Here is a 16,663-nt window from a genome sequence, read left to right on the forward strand (position 1 = left end):
GGGTCAAAACACAACAACACAACTCAACAGTCCTACAATCACACTCACCACATAGACTAAAGAACAATGAGTGGAGATAAAGACAGAAGAATTGGGGGCACATTGCATTTTAAAAATATGACCATATATGATCAAAGAAAGAACCTTAAGAAACAATATTTACAGCTATCATGAACAAATTAGGGATGGCTCGATACCATAATTTTGGCTTCGGTACGATACCAGAATGTAATAACTCGGTAACGATACTAAATCAATACCATAGGTGACAAATAACCAGCCTCAAAAGATAAGTGAATTTAAAACAATTTTATAATTAATAATAATAATAATAATAAAAACAGATCCATATCTTAATAACTTTGTATCAAACTGTAACAAAAAAACCTACCGGGAAAATAGATTACATTTTGACTGAGTTTGAAGAAACAAATACAACTGAAGTTGCGCAATTAATGCAACAAATGTTGCTTTATTGTAAAGTGTTATTCTAACAGTCAAAGTAATATTCAAAATCACGTTATTATTTCTCTCTCTCTCAGATTGTTTTCAAATTTCAGACTCAGCCAAAGAAAAAGCATTAAATATAAATCTCACTCTCTCGCTTGCTTCATATTAGCGGTCGGCAGCGCATCAGAAACATTCCCTTCATATCATTGATACTAAACTTAAAATAGAAAAACTCTTGCTCAATTCAAATGCTATTAATATTTGATTGTATGAAATGCAAGTGCATACATTACGTGACCAAAACTTCACTGGTTCTAGCGTGTCTCACAGGCACGTTTGAGCTTACTTTATTACATCTGTATGCGTGTTGATCAGTTGTAAATAAAAGTTCAAATTAAATCTGAATTATGAATGATGCACTCACCTGTCGATCTCTTAATTCTCTGAAAAGATCAGGATGAGCAAGCGACAAATGCTTAAAAAAAGATTTGATGTGTTCCTGTGGCAACATGATTTAGGCCTATAGCAACGCTTACATACAGGTGCAGTAAGGTCAGTTCGTTCACCTTTGTCATCCGTTTTGCATCCAAAGTAATGCCATATTTCACTTCTACTGTTCTCTTTGTTATTAATTTCGGGTGCGCTGATAGTTTCATCTGTTTGATCCATCGCGTTGTTCTGTTGTCACGTTTACTGGTTGTGCAGCAATTTGGGCACCTACAGGTGCATTTTGCAACTGCAGCGTATGAAATACCGAATTGAGCAAAATGATGATATTGTACCGTTTGAAATATAATATATACCGCGCAACCCTAGAAAAAAATGAAGCAAGTTTTCAAAGTTATACTCTCGAACATTGAATAAGCATTTCGTTATTTCAGGCCAGATAGTCTGTCTTACGAAAACTAAGGACGAACATTTAAAAGATCTTCCAAAGCCGACCATATCTTTCACAATACCTTCACTTTCATAGTTGCTACAAGCTGATCACAAATGACATTTGTTGTTTGTTTAACACTAACAGGTGAAACAAAGGCATATTTATTTTTCAGTCCATACTCCCTTGAATTTTTGGTTTTCATCATTATCTTATGTTCATTTAAACAATCCACTGTAGTGTTGTCAAAAGACCCGGTACTTCGGTACCAAGTCGGTACTAAAAAAAAATGAAAACGTAACATACCAGGTTTTTTTAAGTACCGGTGGTACAGAGTACCCGGTCAACCCGGTTCTTGACCCGTACAGCCCTATGATTTCCACGATGTAGAAAACGCAGTCGGAATCTCGAAATCCAGTTATAAAAACGGAATTTACAATTTAGCACGCAATGTCACGGAATTTGTCAAAGTAAGTTTGGATGAATTAATCAAAAGTAGGTCATTACACAAATCAAAATTGCGACATGGACTAGTATCTGTAAATATTAAGCTGCAAAAGTACACTGAACATACTGATCCACAAGTTGATCACACAAATGATAAACTCCTTATAAACTAGTAATAATTTCTTATACGTTACAATTCTATTTTTGACCAGAAAATCAGGGGAGAGCGCGAACGCAGTCCCCCACTACCAGAAATTATGCAGTCAAGATTCCCACATTTGGGGAATTCGCAGGGGTCAACACAACCGGAGTGCAATGGCAGAGTCTCGCCCTGGGTGAACCACCTTCTTGATCATGGTGTCTCCCCTGCCAGGTAAGTATGAGTTCTACACCAACCCTGAAGGGGGAGCACTTAAGGGAACATTATTTTCAGTGATGATGGAACGTTATTTCACGCCATATGGTTCATCATCACGATCTAAACTCTCAATCTACTCTAAGCTCTAGATCTTGTTGAACCATTGGTCCTTCAGTTTTTATCATGATCACCGATCATTGACAACTACATTCAGACAGTTGGGCCTTCTGATGAAAGGCTGCAGAGCAAATGGGTGTAGCTTACGTGTAGCTCCCCCTTGCTTAGACGTTCAGCGAGGAGGAGCAAATATAATTTGTGCCTAATGGGTGGAGGTAGAATATCCACCCGCACCCTAACCCTACCCACAACTCCATCTTTCCCACCCCATTAGATGTCCAGAGAGGAGAAGCTGAAATTCATTTGACCCTGCAGTTAGTAACACTTGCTTCTGACTGGCCACAATTTCTGTGGGTCTCTCCACCAAACACGTAGAAGATGAACTGAACTACCAATCAGAGAATTTGGGGAAGTCGTGGCCTAATGGTTAGAGAGTCGGACTCGTAATCCAAAGGTTGTGGGTTTGAGTCTCGGGCCGGCAGGGATTGTAGGTGGGGGGAGTGAATGTCCAGCGCTCTCTCCACCCTCAATACCACGACTGAGGTGCCCTTGAGCAAGGCACCGAACCCCCAACTGCTCCCTGGGCACCGCAGCATAAATGGCTGCCCACTGCTCCGGGTGTGTGTTCGTTCACTGCTGTGTGTGTGCACGTTGGATGGGTTCACAAAAGATGCTCCAAGCTCAATTTTTTCCACAAACATCCTATTTTCAGAATTTAACAGGAATATTATACAGGATTATATAATTAGAATGACAAGAAAGTGCATGGAACTGACGAGGTTCCCTCAAATACAGCCCAAAAAATGCAGAAAATTTGATTTTCTCTTTTGTTGTTTGATTAAAATAAATGACAGACAGCGGGAATATTAGACTGCGGTCACTTTAAGAGCAGCCCGGATCCATTACGGTTACAGATGTTTTTTTTCCTCAGCTGTTTGCTTTTACTTAAGACCTAAACTATTGCGTTTAAAAGGTACCGAAGCATTTCTGCATTTTTTTTTTTTTGTAAGGGTGGTTTATCAGAAATAAAACTTGTTTTGTCAGTTTGTTTAAACTATCTGGTACCCAAACGGAACAATTAAAATAGAGTAAACCACTGTTACAATAGGGGTTTAATTTTTAATAGCCATTAATGTAAAAAAAAGTTTTACTCGCAAAATGTAGTAATTATAGCACCTACCAGCAGGGGCAAACTAGACTAACCAGCCAAACTTTTACGCATTGCTTTTGCGCACACATACACTCAGACAAAAGGTTTAATAATCCCTGTCTTCTTGCATGTTGATTAAAACAAACATACAAAAATAAATAAATAAATAGTAGACGGCATCAATACTTCACCTTTGATATAAGTTAAAATACAACAATCCATCCCAAACACAATCATACATATTAACCACTAACAGCAATTTTTCACTCAACCAAAAAAACTAAACAAAGACTATTTACAGTTTAGCTACTATCACGCATAAACAAACATTTTTATTAACCATTTTAGGGGGGAGTGCACCGTTCCCGGAAGAACTGCAATACCGGGTCGATGCGTGGAGTGGACGGAGCAAGCCCCTATTCCATCTCCCTGTTCCAAAAATCAATTTAATATATGGTGCCCGGGTAGGGCACGTATCAGATATTAAACTGATAAGAACAGATACTACACTTGATCTTAGCCAAAAGGCCGAGAAGCGATACCCACAAATGGTCAACTGCAGGAACCACATTCTTTGACACAGCAAATTTGATGATGGTAAGTATTTTATTATTGTTTCTTTATTCATCTAAAAGCTTCTTGTACATAATGTTTTCATTACTACACACTCATATCACCACTTGTTAATATCACTTAGTTTAAAAATCAGTACTCTCTTTAACAAAGTCTGACAGGACGAGCGTGTATTACAATGGAGTACTTGTTCGCCAATCAGAAACACGGATGCAATTCTAGGACTATAATACAATTAAGCTGTTGTCATCATAAAAAGTATCAAACATAGATAAAAATAAAGTCACTTAGGACATGACAGCATAAATAAAATTTACAGGATTTCTTAAGTTAACGAGAAACATGGCCTTCAAACACGGAAAGGGTCTGCCCCCAGTGGACGAAAAAAGAACTGACCCCCAAACAACTCAAAGATGACGTAGGTGAAAAAAAACAAACAGAAACAATGTATAAAACATAAAAAATAACACTTATAGGGGAACTAACTTTATACAAAACAACGCTATGACTAAATAAATGAAGATAAACCACCTGTAAGCACATGTAGTGTCTCTTTCCTCAAACATGTTTCGTTTAAACACTTAACTTAAACATTTCATCTTAAATTTACTACATGCACAAACAACCACCTTTGTATCTTTCAGTAAATATATTCAGAAATGTTCTCAACTATATCTAAAAATGTCAACGGCCTAATTATAAGGCTACTCATATTCATGCTAATTACGGAATTCGCAGGTAATGTCATCCATCAAACCACATATTTTATGTCAGATAACTCAACAGTTAAAACAACACCTCGATGTTATAAACTCATACGTTTGAGTTTAAGCTAAAACGAGTTCAAACAACTTGTCCTAACGTTATGTTACATGTTAATTGGGTGGCGTTACCTCAATTTCGACTAGCAACATCGAAAAACAACCGATTGAGAACAAAACGTATCAAATAACATTTGACTTTCGGTTAATGTTACACAAAACTTGTTTTAAATGGCTTACCTTGCTTCGAACCCGAGCAGTTTTAACACAGGTCTGATGCAAATCCTCACGCGACGCCAACACAAAACAAACTCGCGTGCGCCTCTTAATGAACTAAATTAAGTTACAGACTACAAGGCCAAATATTAAAAATGTACTTTTTTGTCAACATTTAAAGTTTCAAAGAGTAGTATTTTAATTTTCGCAACAGATGAATAGTTACACTTCATTTTTAAATCTCTCTTTTTTTTTTGATATTGGAAATGTAAACAAGTTTTAATGTTCTACCCTATTACAAAGAAAAATATACTTCTTTATCACTACTTTTGATGTACATATTTATTTATTTTATGTCAAGATGTCCCTTCAACAGTTGTCTTTAACCCAAACCACTGTGTTTTAGGCATTAAAAACATTGCTATAAACGCCTGAGTGTAACAGTGCTTCTGTTATATTCCATGCAACTTTACTGAAAAGAATACGTTATTTGGCTTAATTGTCATGGTCCTTTCAAGCTTCTTTTTTTTTCACGGTTTACAACCTTTTATAAGGGTAAAAGAACATCTAGCCTATAAAAATGTTATTTCAAAAAACAGTCAATTAATTTATAAGTGTTTTAGTGAATGGTACTGAGCGAAGAAGATCTAAAAAGAAATGACAATGCAGAAGTATCATTAACCTTTAAAAAAACATATAGTTGCCATTTTTAACACAAGATATTATAAAACGGGCTGTAAAACAGGCCTTGTTGTTCTGTCAGGATTCATTATATGGCTTTACTGTAACTATTGTCCCCACACACCTTACACTGATCAACCAGCCACAATACACGCATATACGTTTCACAGTAATTATCCAAAGCAGAAACTTCATCCACTGCCTACTGTTACGTTAACCACCATAAATGGCACTGATAAAAGCACTGTAAATATTGTCAAGTCTCAAAGGGCATTCTGTGCTATCAGTCAGAGCCTGTGCTACACTGAGAAGAACACAGCCTTTGAGAATTTCTCCTCTTTATTTTTTATACAGATCCATCGCAATGTGTACTGGGAAGTGTGCACGTTTAGTGGGGCTAATTCTTCTGCCCTCTGCTTTTTTGTGTATAATAGCCAATATACTTTTATTCTTCCCTAATGGAGAACAGTTGGAAACTGGCCAGATTTCCCTTCAAGTCTGGCTTATGGGTGGTGTTCTTGGTGGAGGACTAATTGTGAGTAATTCAGTCTGTTAAACTGATCTCATCATTAATGTGGTATTTGTCTGAACTTGGTTGTTTCCTAAGAAAACAAATCTGGCTGTCTTGTTATTTTGAGATGCACTCACGAAAGTTGTCACTGGGGTGGTACTAATATTTACACTTTAGGTATTAATATGTACCTTATATGCACCCTGTAGGGGTAAATAAGGTTCAAATGTGTACCTTTTGAAAGGGTACCATCCTATTGACTGATTTTTTATTTTCTGAGAATGTGCAATAGAATTTATATTTTTTTTGGTCTGATGTTTTAGGTAGAACATCAGATACTTCAAACACACTGTTACAAGGCTTTGTGTATCAAAAAGCCTTATTAAGAATAAAGGAACTTTAGATTTGAGGAACAAAAATATCAGCAGTGAGCAAATACAGTGATAAGAAACAGTGTAAGTGTTTTTTTCCGCTCAGCACATGGAAAAAAAAAGGTACAAAATCTGTCACCAGGGCGGTACCCTTTTCGAAAGATACATGTTTGTACTTTATTTACCCCTGAAGGATGCATATAAGTACCTTTTAGTACCTTAATGGTACATATTTGTACCTTTTGAAAAGATACCACCCCAGTGACAACAATTGTACCTTTTTTCTTTTTTGAAGAGTATATGGAACATCCCGGATATGGTCAGGATGGATTAATCCTGAGTAAAGTTATGTAAGGTGGCTCATGTTTACATCAAGCGATAATTGCATGTACAGACTAACATGCTATGTGCAAGTACACATATCACAGTAAACGTAGATTGAGTTGTGTAATTTAGTGCATTTGGAAAAAAACAATCACTCTTAAAAATAAAGGTTCCAAAAAGTGATTTTTCACAGTGATGTCAGAAGAACAATTTTAGCATTCCCAAAGAATCATTCAGAGAACAGTCGTTTAAAGAACACATTTTCTAGAACATTTTAATAATCTGAAGAGCATTTTTACACAATAAAGAATGTTAAAAGTTCTTCATGGAATCATAGATGCCAATAAATAATCTTCATTATTTTCAAGAGTTTATCATAGATTAAGTAATTTACACAAACATTATTTAACCTGCTTTACAGCAACCCATAACTCGTTGAGATCACAGTTGATGATAAGTTAATTTGCACTCACTTTTATTCATCAGATGATGTGTCCAAGCTGCTCAGCCATCAGAGCCGGGGGCAAAGGCTGTTGCGGGGCAGGTTGTTGTGGAAACCGTTGTCGTGTGAGTAAACCTGACACAGAAAAACAACAAAACAATTTAACTATTTAACCAAAAAATTTAAAATTGCTATTATTCAAAACAAGAAGCTCACTAGTGAAGCCGACAAAAATAACATTCTCTTTTGCATATACACAAATATATTGTACAGATAAATTATATACAGTCTATATATAACATATTTTGATTGTTTAATTATTCATGTTCCTTTTGTTTTGTTCAGATGCTGAATTCTGTTTTCTCCTCTGTATTTGGCGTTGTTGGGTCGGCCTACTGTGCCTGTGTTGCCATTGCAGCACTTGCTGTTGGGCCACTATGCCAAGTTGAGAGTGGTATATGGGAATATCCCTTTGAGGATAAGCCAGGGTAAGAAAAATGAAATGAATGCAATGAAATAGCAAGGGAAATTGCAGTTCTTTGTATGGCCACTAGATGATGTCTTATCCTGCACTTCAACTAAAGCTCCTTCTCTCCTGTTTTTATTTTGCTGTAACAGGAACAGCAGTTACCTGGGGGATAAGAGTACATGGTCCACATGCGTCTTTCCAGAGAATGTGGTTCTCTGGCACATCGTGCTGTTCTCCATACTTTTGGGTCTGTCTCTGATCCAGATGATTCTCTGTGTCATTCAGGTTGTGAATGGATGTGTAGGCTGCCTTTGTGGAGACTGCAGGAAAAAAAAATCGGTAAAGTTTACATAACAACATTTACATTGACACTGAAACAGTTGTGAGTTTAATTTCTTGAACAAAAGCTACATCTGACAGATTGGCATGTAAAAGAGATTCACTTTTTGCTTTCTACTATTGGCAGCATGGACAATAGACTCTGTATTATAACCAGTTACCATAGACAAACAAATCCAAACTGTGTAAACATTCAAACCTCTCAGCACCAAATAATAATGAGATGGCCTTTTCATATATTGGGAATGATCTTTCTTCTTTGTACAACAGGATGAGGGAGGTCTGTGAGATCTGTGGAGAAAAACAACAACAAAAACAAATCAACCATGATTAAATCTGGAGTCCTCACTACAGGATAAGAGCTTTCACACAACACTAACAACTTGCAGTCCAAGCCATCACTAAAAAGTGATGTTATATGTAACTTTATTTTAACTTTATTATGTGTTAGTGCTACTGCAGCAGTAAATTATAACCAAATATCAGTTTTGGTGACCTTGGTTTTATGATAGAAATTGTCCAATACAACCTTCTTTCACAATAAACATAATTTGCTGACATATTTTGTCTCTCGTGAGCCATAAAATGTACTTTTGTGGCATGAATGATTAACTTGAGTAATGTCTATTTTTAGAGTTGGCATCAGATTGCATGAGAATGATATTTCCGCTGCAGGTTACAGAAATACTCTGAGAGTTTTCTTTTTCTGGTGTTCTTGGCAGGAGGCATCAATTTTTTTCTATTTTTTCTTTCTTTTGTGTGTGTGTGTGTGTGTCTTTGCGTTTCTATTTTCTAGTTTAGTGCAGCGAGACTCTGAAACTTTGCTTTCTGAATAGTCTGATAAAAACCACCACGTTCCTTTTTTCTTTCCTCCCTCCATTCCGACACCTGTGTCATTCACTCTTTTCACTACTGACTGCTTTCACCATTGTAACTCTGACACCGGAACAAACCGGATCTTGCAGCACGCAAAGGAAAACAGTAAGTCAAACCCCCTGGTGGTGAAAGCCAGACCTGCAGCTGTGAAAACATTCAAACATTGAAACCAGGGAGTGAATAAGGCAAGTAGGGACAAGTAGGGATAACTGCAGGCTTGAGCAATGGGCGTGGCGAAAGGTTAGGGCGTGCCAAAAGGTAGGGGCGTGGAGAAAGGTCTTAATGATTGGTCGACAAAGCTGTCTGTCAGGGTGTGGGGGTAGGGTTAGGGGTAGATTTTGTTGTACTGATTCACCTTTGGGAACGCCTCATTTCAGCACACCCATTGCTGCTCGAATAAGGGGCATTTTTAGAAAGAGCATCAGATTCCTTTAAAGTTCTCAATAATGTCTATTGCTATAAGCTCGCTGCTATAATCGTTACCACAGCAGCCCTCCACTCTAATTGCTAATCCTGCACACAAACGCCTATTTGAAGCTCATGCTTGGATAAAGTCTGCAGAATCTCAAAACAAGTTTACAGATTGCCCAGACCAAGCAAACTGATCATTGTAAACATGCCATATATGTCTCAGCCACAAGGGGAGAGAGGCAACAGCATGTCCTAGTACATACTACGTCAGCTTAATGTATAGACCTGGTTCAAACCAGACCAGAGTGTTCCAGAAAAGGATGTTCTGTTCTTATTGAGATCACACATGTGCACATACACTTAATTGCATGACATAATTATAATGACATAAATGTATAAATATTTTATTTGAATTCTATATAATTAACCCTAATGTTCTGGTCATTTTGACCTGGAGAGGATTTTATTTTTTCTCTAGCTAATGTTATTGCATTGGAATAAAACTTACTGACTTTGCTCAATCAGGGTGTAACAATTAAATAATATAATTTTTGGAACACTAAATTAGGTAAAGGATTTTCAGGTCAACACAAGGGTTCAAGAAAGAAAAAAAAACAAACAAACTGAGAGGCGGTTGTACTAAAGCCTATCTGGCCAGACTAATTTGATGGCCATCCACCATTTAGACACAGAGAACAAGCACAAAACACTCATCAACTTCCACAATGGCTCCAGACAATAGCAGAAGGAAACAGACCAGAAAAGTGCTGGATCAGACTGGATGGAGCATGTGAACGAATGTTATGGAATTTATTAATTTCAAACAACATTCTGTTTAAACGTTCTTTAACCCTTGTGCATCAATAAAAAAAAAGTTACACTTAGGTCCATAGTGGACAAAAATGTCCATGTCAAAAAAACGGTCATAAAAATTGGAAGCTTGGGAGCACTTAAGTGTGGTCTCATTTTAAAGAAGACCCATGGCAGATTATTGTTGAAGTGAAAAAAGTTATGCAGGTTTAAGTTTATGAAAATGATTTATGAAGAATATTTTATGTTATTTTATGAATATTTTATATATGAAACATGTTGAACTCTAAACCTGCTAGAAAATCAAAGCCATAAATCTAAACAAGTTGTGTTCCAAATTTGAGGTTGATATCTCAAAAAATTAGCTTTCAGTAAAATTTTGTTTGGACGGAGTACCAAATTTTCCCCATTAGATGCCAGCAAAACTCTGCTGCTGCATACAGTGCTTGGATTTGTGATTTGCAGTAGAGTTTCTCTCTCTCAATTTTTACAAGAACACACATTCACACACACAATTTTTTTTATGACACACATACAAACCACACTCTGACATCTATCACACCTACACAATTATAGCTGCATTATTTATCCAATTGGCTCTATAATATGCAGAAGCAGAAAACAGGAATAAAGCGAGTATTTGCTTTATAGACCCTTTATAGACCAAACCTGAAAAAATGGCACCATCTGGTAAAAAATAGTAAAAAAATTAATTTTGATGCCTTGCCAACAGAATGAAAGCCTATTAACAAAAATTGCATAATTTTACAGTTAAACGGCACTGCGATTAAAAATAGCAGTTTTAATGGGTTTCAATGGGGACATTTTTGTCCAAGAGGTCCTGAGTGTAACAATTTTGTGTACCTAGTGTAAAATAGATTTATTAAAGGAAATAAGGGTGGAATATTAAAATTTCAATAAAAATACACACCTGAGCCAAAATGTATGCAGTTAGCATTAACACAGGCAAAATGAACAAAAAAAACAAAACTAAAATGGACAAAAATGTCCATAAGGTCGCACAAGCGTTAAAATCTTATTTTTAAAACTAACTCGATAAATCCTGATGAAATTAAAGAGGATTTGTCTTTGTATGTTTTTAAGAATGTAACATACATACACACACTTGGATTGCAATCCTGAAGAATCAACAGTTTCATGTCACTGCATGTCTTTCTCTGCATGATTCATTATCTCTAAAATCAACAAGTAACATCATAGGCGTTATTGGTTATGTGAATGTAGGAATTTGACGCTGCCTTGTTGTGAGCTCACACACACCCCAGTGAACAGTGTGGGTGGAGGGGAGAAGGATTGTTGACAGGGACAAAATTAGGGAGGTGGGGGTTGCAATTTCGGGGAGGGGGTATTTTTGGTGACAACGGGGTGGGAAAACAGACTAGGGCAGATATTCTGTGCACTGATACCAAACAACAGCATGCAAGTAAGCTCTGCAGCTTTAGTGTGCTTAAGAGAGTAAATACTCATTAAATCACTCATCTTCCTCTGAGAGTTAACACATATGCCAACTCAAATAGAAACCGTCAGGGGTGTCATTTCTTTTTGGGTTTCTGCAGAGGATTTTTTTCATTCTGTTTAAACTATTGCACTACCAAACACTTTTGTTGAATGCTTGTGCTTTAAAGCACAGTTTGTTCCTCCAACACATTTTTTCTTTAGCTTATTTATCTCAAATTTTTAAAGTAATTTGTAAATCAGTATAAGTCTTTCCTATAATAAACACTTAATATAGATAATATGGTGTGATGGTATTGATCATGGGTAATTCCCTTCTTACAGTGCCACACAAAGCGGGAGAGAGTTGATTGGATTTGGCTAAATCACCAGCAATAGTGGGAGAAACATTATGGAAAATCCATGTGATTGGATTTTACAAAAACAACAAAAAATCTCTGTCCATCACACTATCACTGATTAAATATTGTGCTCTCTTATTATGTGAAGTATTACGCAAGTGACAAACTATCTTTTTAAAATGATTTGATTTAGAGACAATGCTCATCAGGTGAAGCAAAACAAATGGAATGTATCAATAGTATACAGATAGCTAGGTCTACATTAGCTTGTCAGTGGAAAACTAAAAGCCGTGATCCATAATCTGTTTGTATAAACATGGGCTCTTCTTTGTATGCCCGCTATGTATAATGCACAACTAAACCTTAATTTTGTCATCTCACTTCTGTGATAAGTTTGAACTGTTGCTATTCTTATCCTGTGATATCTGACCTCAACAACACCATTTCATTAAACAGCTTGCGGTCAAACATTCAGTCTACTGTATATGAGGTATCAGATCCCATTTCATGCTCTTGACAAATGTTCATTCTTTTCCTTACATGGGGGAACAGGTTTTTAACAGAGGGTTTAGGATGCTCCTTGCTGTTTAACAAAAAGGTTCAAAAATCAATTTAGCTCTAAAAGCATGGAAGAAGAGAGTCATAAATGGAACAGAACCAAGTTTCATTTTCTCTTACTGCAAAGCTAGCAAGAAGCATTTTTTATGCAGATCAGTTGAGATCAGTTGTCTTCTGGTTCTGCGTTCTTTGTTATTAAAAAAAAAAAATATATATATATATATAATGTGGAGTGATTCTACTTAGGAAAATCTTTCAGACACTATTTGCTTATGTGTGTCACTCACTGAAAATGCTCCAGTTCAGGACTGCAAATTTCTTCTTCACCTACTTTCTTCCTGTAGATGTCAAAATTAGAAAAAAGAGCAGGGAGGAGCTAAACAGGAGAAACTGGTAAAACGAGGAGAGAAAGAGATTAAAATGAAACTTGGAGCATTAATTTGGCTTCATTCTTTTTTCTTTTAGTCTAAAGTTGTACATAAATGGAATTTGGGTTCAGAGAATGAAAGGGATCGCAACTAACTAAAAATCCCACCACAACTCATAAAACAATTTCCTGCTGTCCCATTTGATGAGGATTCAAAGAAAATCTCAGAGTTGATTTATCCTTTTAACACTGTTCCTGAATCAGCCTTCAAATGGAAGCAATTAAAACATAGGGCAGACTGCTCTCTGATCAGTGGCAAATGGGTTAATGCTATTGGTACTAAGTCACACAATACGAATTACCAGCAATGGGGGGCCTTGGCCTTCAACCCAGATTGTGCAGCAGGCTTGCTGTTCAGAATTCTAATCTAATTCTCCTTTGGAATTTCCTGCTGTAAATTTCCACTGAAAAAAACAAAAAACAAAACAGACTGTCAGCTAGAAAATAGAAATGAATAAGGGTGCAAATACACATTTCCTGGTCTATGCTGGTATATATGTCTCTTGAAAGTGTAAAGATAGCTTTTTTTTATATATATATATATTTTACTCTTGAGAAGTGGCCATGCTATTCAAATTCAGCCTATGAAGGAGTGTCCAATGTTGCTCTGAATTTAAGATGGAGCCATGGAGACTTGTGGAAACTGCAAAACTGCAGTTATATTAAGCAAAACTGAAATGGCCAAGAGTTGTGATCTAAGAATATATTTAATAATTACACACTATAAAACTTTGATTATGTAAAATAATAATAATAATAATAATAAAACTTCTAAACACTTTAACAATGATGATAAATCTAAAACATAAATGGTCTTGTGGACACAATTTAAAGTACAGCATGAAACAGGAAAAAAAAAACAAGTTGAGGTTAACATTTTCTCAATGGCTTCCAGTACTATGCATGAATGCTAAAATGTTAATTGTCCTTAATCTTATATGCAGCACAAAAGATAAAAAATATATATATAATCCCATCTCATTGATTGCTCTCTTTCATTTGAGTTTTCCAATCATGCTTTTAAATGTCCACTAACTAAATTAATCATGCATGTTGTATTGATACAATAAAAATTATTTACCAGTAGCAACATGCCATAACCAGGAGACAAACTTATTTCAAGTTATAGGCTATATGACATATTGCGATATGGAAAAGAGAACCTCAAGACCTTGCACGTGTGTAAATTGTAGATAGTTTAATGAATTGGTCCAGAGTAGTGAGAATGTTTTTCTCATGCTGTACTGGAGACAGCACACTAGTAAGCTACTGAGTGAAAGAGGAGGAGGAGGAGGAGGAGGAGGAGAAAGAGGAGGAGAGCGTGCTGCTCAGATAAGCTATTTAAAGCTGAACGTTCAGTGTGCTCAGACCTGAAGCTTTCCATGTTGTCATAGCTGAACGGGTTCGATCATCGCCAATTAACTGTCAGTGAATTGGAGAACATTTCAACTATCACTTGGAATCTGAAGAATTCTTTGCGTGACAGTGCCATTATAAGTGCGTTTCAAAAGAACAAACGGTGAGTCAATTGATTAGACTATTTACTATCATGTATAAAACTGTACACACTGAATTATACAAATACGCAAGGTAAATACTAAATTTGTAAAGTCGTATAAAGTTGTTAAACAATCTGGAGGTGTGTCAAAGTGAGAGTGTCTAACGATATTCATGTCAAAGTTGCAACAGGTAAGAAAATAGGCTATACGTTGTTAAAATAGTTTGTAATTTTAACAAGAAAACCTGTTAAGATGTTAGTGAAAATATATGCTTAACATACAATAATCGCAATTTTACTATAAAACTGCTTTTGTGTATAAATTGCCATAGCTAGGCTGTAGCATACAGTATGCTTCCAACAGGACAATACATTTACAGTAAAATTTTTAAAATTGTGTTTACAAAATATGAATCAACTGTAATTTACAATGAATGATGATTTTTTCTTAGGTAGCCTAATCTGTGAAGCATTGTTTGTTTGTTTAGTGAACACTGCAGCAATGTAGGCTATGTTTATTTGTCAAATTTAGATTAAAATTAAAGTGACCTTATTCTATCATATATTTTACGATTTACAGGATAAATATAGTCAGACACAAAAATATCATCTCACTATGCATGAAACGTTTTAACACGGTTTGTAAGCCTACATATGAAAGATTAATTGTATCGCGTAACACCGTGAACTCCCTGAGGGTTAAATGCATTATTAAACCAATAAATCATTTCACGTATTCTCTATTAACAAATAGCCTGTAGCCTTATAGGTTTTCATTCATCATTTGGCACACTGTTCAACAGCAATGAATGTGCTGTTAAGCTCAGCTGCTCAGGTAGGCTATCTCTGTTTTCTCTGCTATCTCTGAGATTTACTTTTCTTCTGAACTCTGGCTGATCTCTTGCACCGAGATTTTATGTAACGTACTTTTCTGCGAATGATGCGTCTGGACCACGAATAACCTCGCTGCCTGCATATGGAATCACAAGAGATCTTATATACATCCTTTCATAAATAATATGCATTTGCCGTCCCCCTTTTTCCCAGTCACACCACAGCGTGCCCGAGCGTCACGTACTGCACATACACACATAGCGAGGCTCAATGGGAGAGCGCGCGTGCGAGCAGGCAGCCAGGCAGTAGTGGGGAGCAGCAAGCGAGAACTAAAATCATAAAACTCACTTTTAGATTCTAACACCTTTTTAAAGCATCAACACTCAAATGTATGAACTTCCTGCAAGAACTAAATCACATGCAAGCGTCAAAAGTCTATTTTTATTTAATGGACGCCAAAAAGGGCCATCAGCCCCTTATAATTATTGACACATAATTATACAGAGAATGAAACTAAAAAGAGGTATTATTAATGATTTGGATACAGATACAGCTCACAGTTTTAGATTTGAAATTAGACCTACAGCATTGCTTTGAAGAGGGAATTCACAGGTTATCCTCATCTCCTTCAACTATGCTGAAGACATTACTGAATAGCTACACAAGCTTGTTGAGAAAAGGCAGTGTGGTTGAAATGATTGGAAAGGCATGCAGCCTATGCATTGCTGCAATTCACAATTCTGCAGTTACAGGAAAAATGCAGTGGTGCTCTAAATCAGTGAGAAATTAAACTGGCAGCCCTGGTTTGTTCTGAGGGTGTGTAATTGAATGTGTGCATAGCCAGTGTCTTATTCTCAGAAAAGAGGCTGGGGATGTAGGAGGTAAAGTGGAATGAAGTGTCGTAACTATAGATTACTTAGATTGCTGTTTTAAGTAGCAGAGTGTACTTAGCCTATTAGAGACAAAACACAGGCATACTGATACACAAACACATCTCACAGTGTTTGGTAAATGACATGGAGCAGGTCATCATGTTAGGTCACAAGTCTAGATTACTTACCCTATAAGGATTTTCTGTGTGTGTGTGTGTATATGTTTGTGTCTACAAGATCTTGCTTGTAGTACATTTATAAGTGCATGTCTAGATCACTAGTAAACAACTTAGCTCCAAATCGTATATTTCTTACATAATTTCTGGGTCTCTAGGCAAGAACCTTGCCAAAAATTAAACCATGAGGAAAGAAACTGCAACATTTTCTCTGTTCTTTTTGCCTCCTCATCCACTTTTTTCCCAAACTGGTTTGAGTCTTTTTTCTAACGCTTTTCGCCACAAACCGAACACATAA

The 16,663-nt window shown here is 36.4% G+C and overlaps 1 protein-coding gene across 1 annotated transcript; it reads left to right on the forward strand.

Moving 5' to 3' along the window:
- Positions 1-5,921: 5,921 nt before the first annotated feature.
- Positions 5,922-8,644, forward strand: LOC306875829 (transmembrane 4 L6 family member 5-like). The gene is made up of 5 exons (XM_079426575.1): positions 5,922-6,165; positions 7,323-7,403; positions 7,624-7,766; positions 7,897-8,086; positions 8,357-8,644. The coding sequence occupies exons 1-5, from the start codon at positions 5,995-5,997 to the stop codon at positions 8,372-8,374; spliced, it is 603 nt and encodes a 200-aa protein (XP_079282701.1). The 5' UTR covers positions 5,922-5,994; the 3' UTR covers positions 8,375-8,644.
- The last annotated feature ends 8,019 nt before the right edge of the window (positions 8,645-16,663 follow it).

Source organism: Barbus barbus (assembly GCF_936440315.1).
Source record: "Barbus barbus genome assembly, chromosome: 1".
Taxonomy (NCBI): Eukaryota; Metazoa; Chordata; class Actinopteri; order Cypriniformes; family Cyprinidae; genus Barbus; species Barbus barbus.

Coding starts and splice junctions, on each gene's coding strand:
- LOC306875829 (XM_079426575.1), top strand. CDS start 5,995: ATGTGTACTGGGAAGTGTGCACGTTTAGTGGGGCTAATTCTTCTGCCC. Junction 7,404..7,623: donor GTTGTGGAAACCGTTGTCGT/GTGAGTAAACCT, acceptor TGTTTTGTTCAG/ATGCTGAATTCTGTTTTCTC. Junction 7,767..7,896: donor CCCTTTGAGGATAAGCCAGG/GTAAGAAAAATG, acceptor TTGCTGTAACAG/GAACAGCAGTTACCTGGGGG.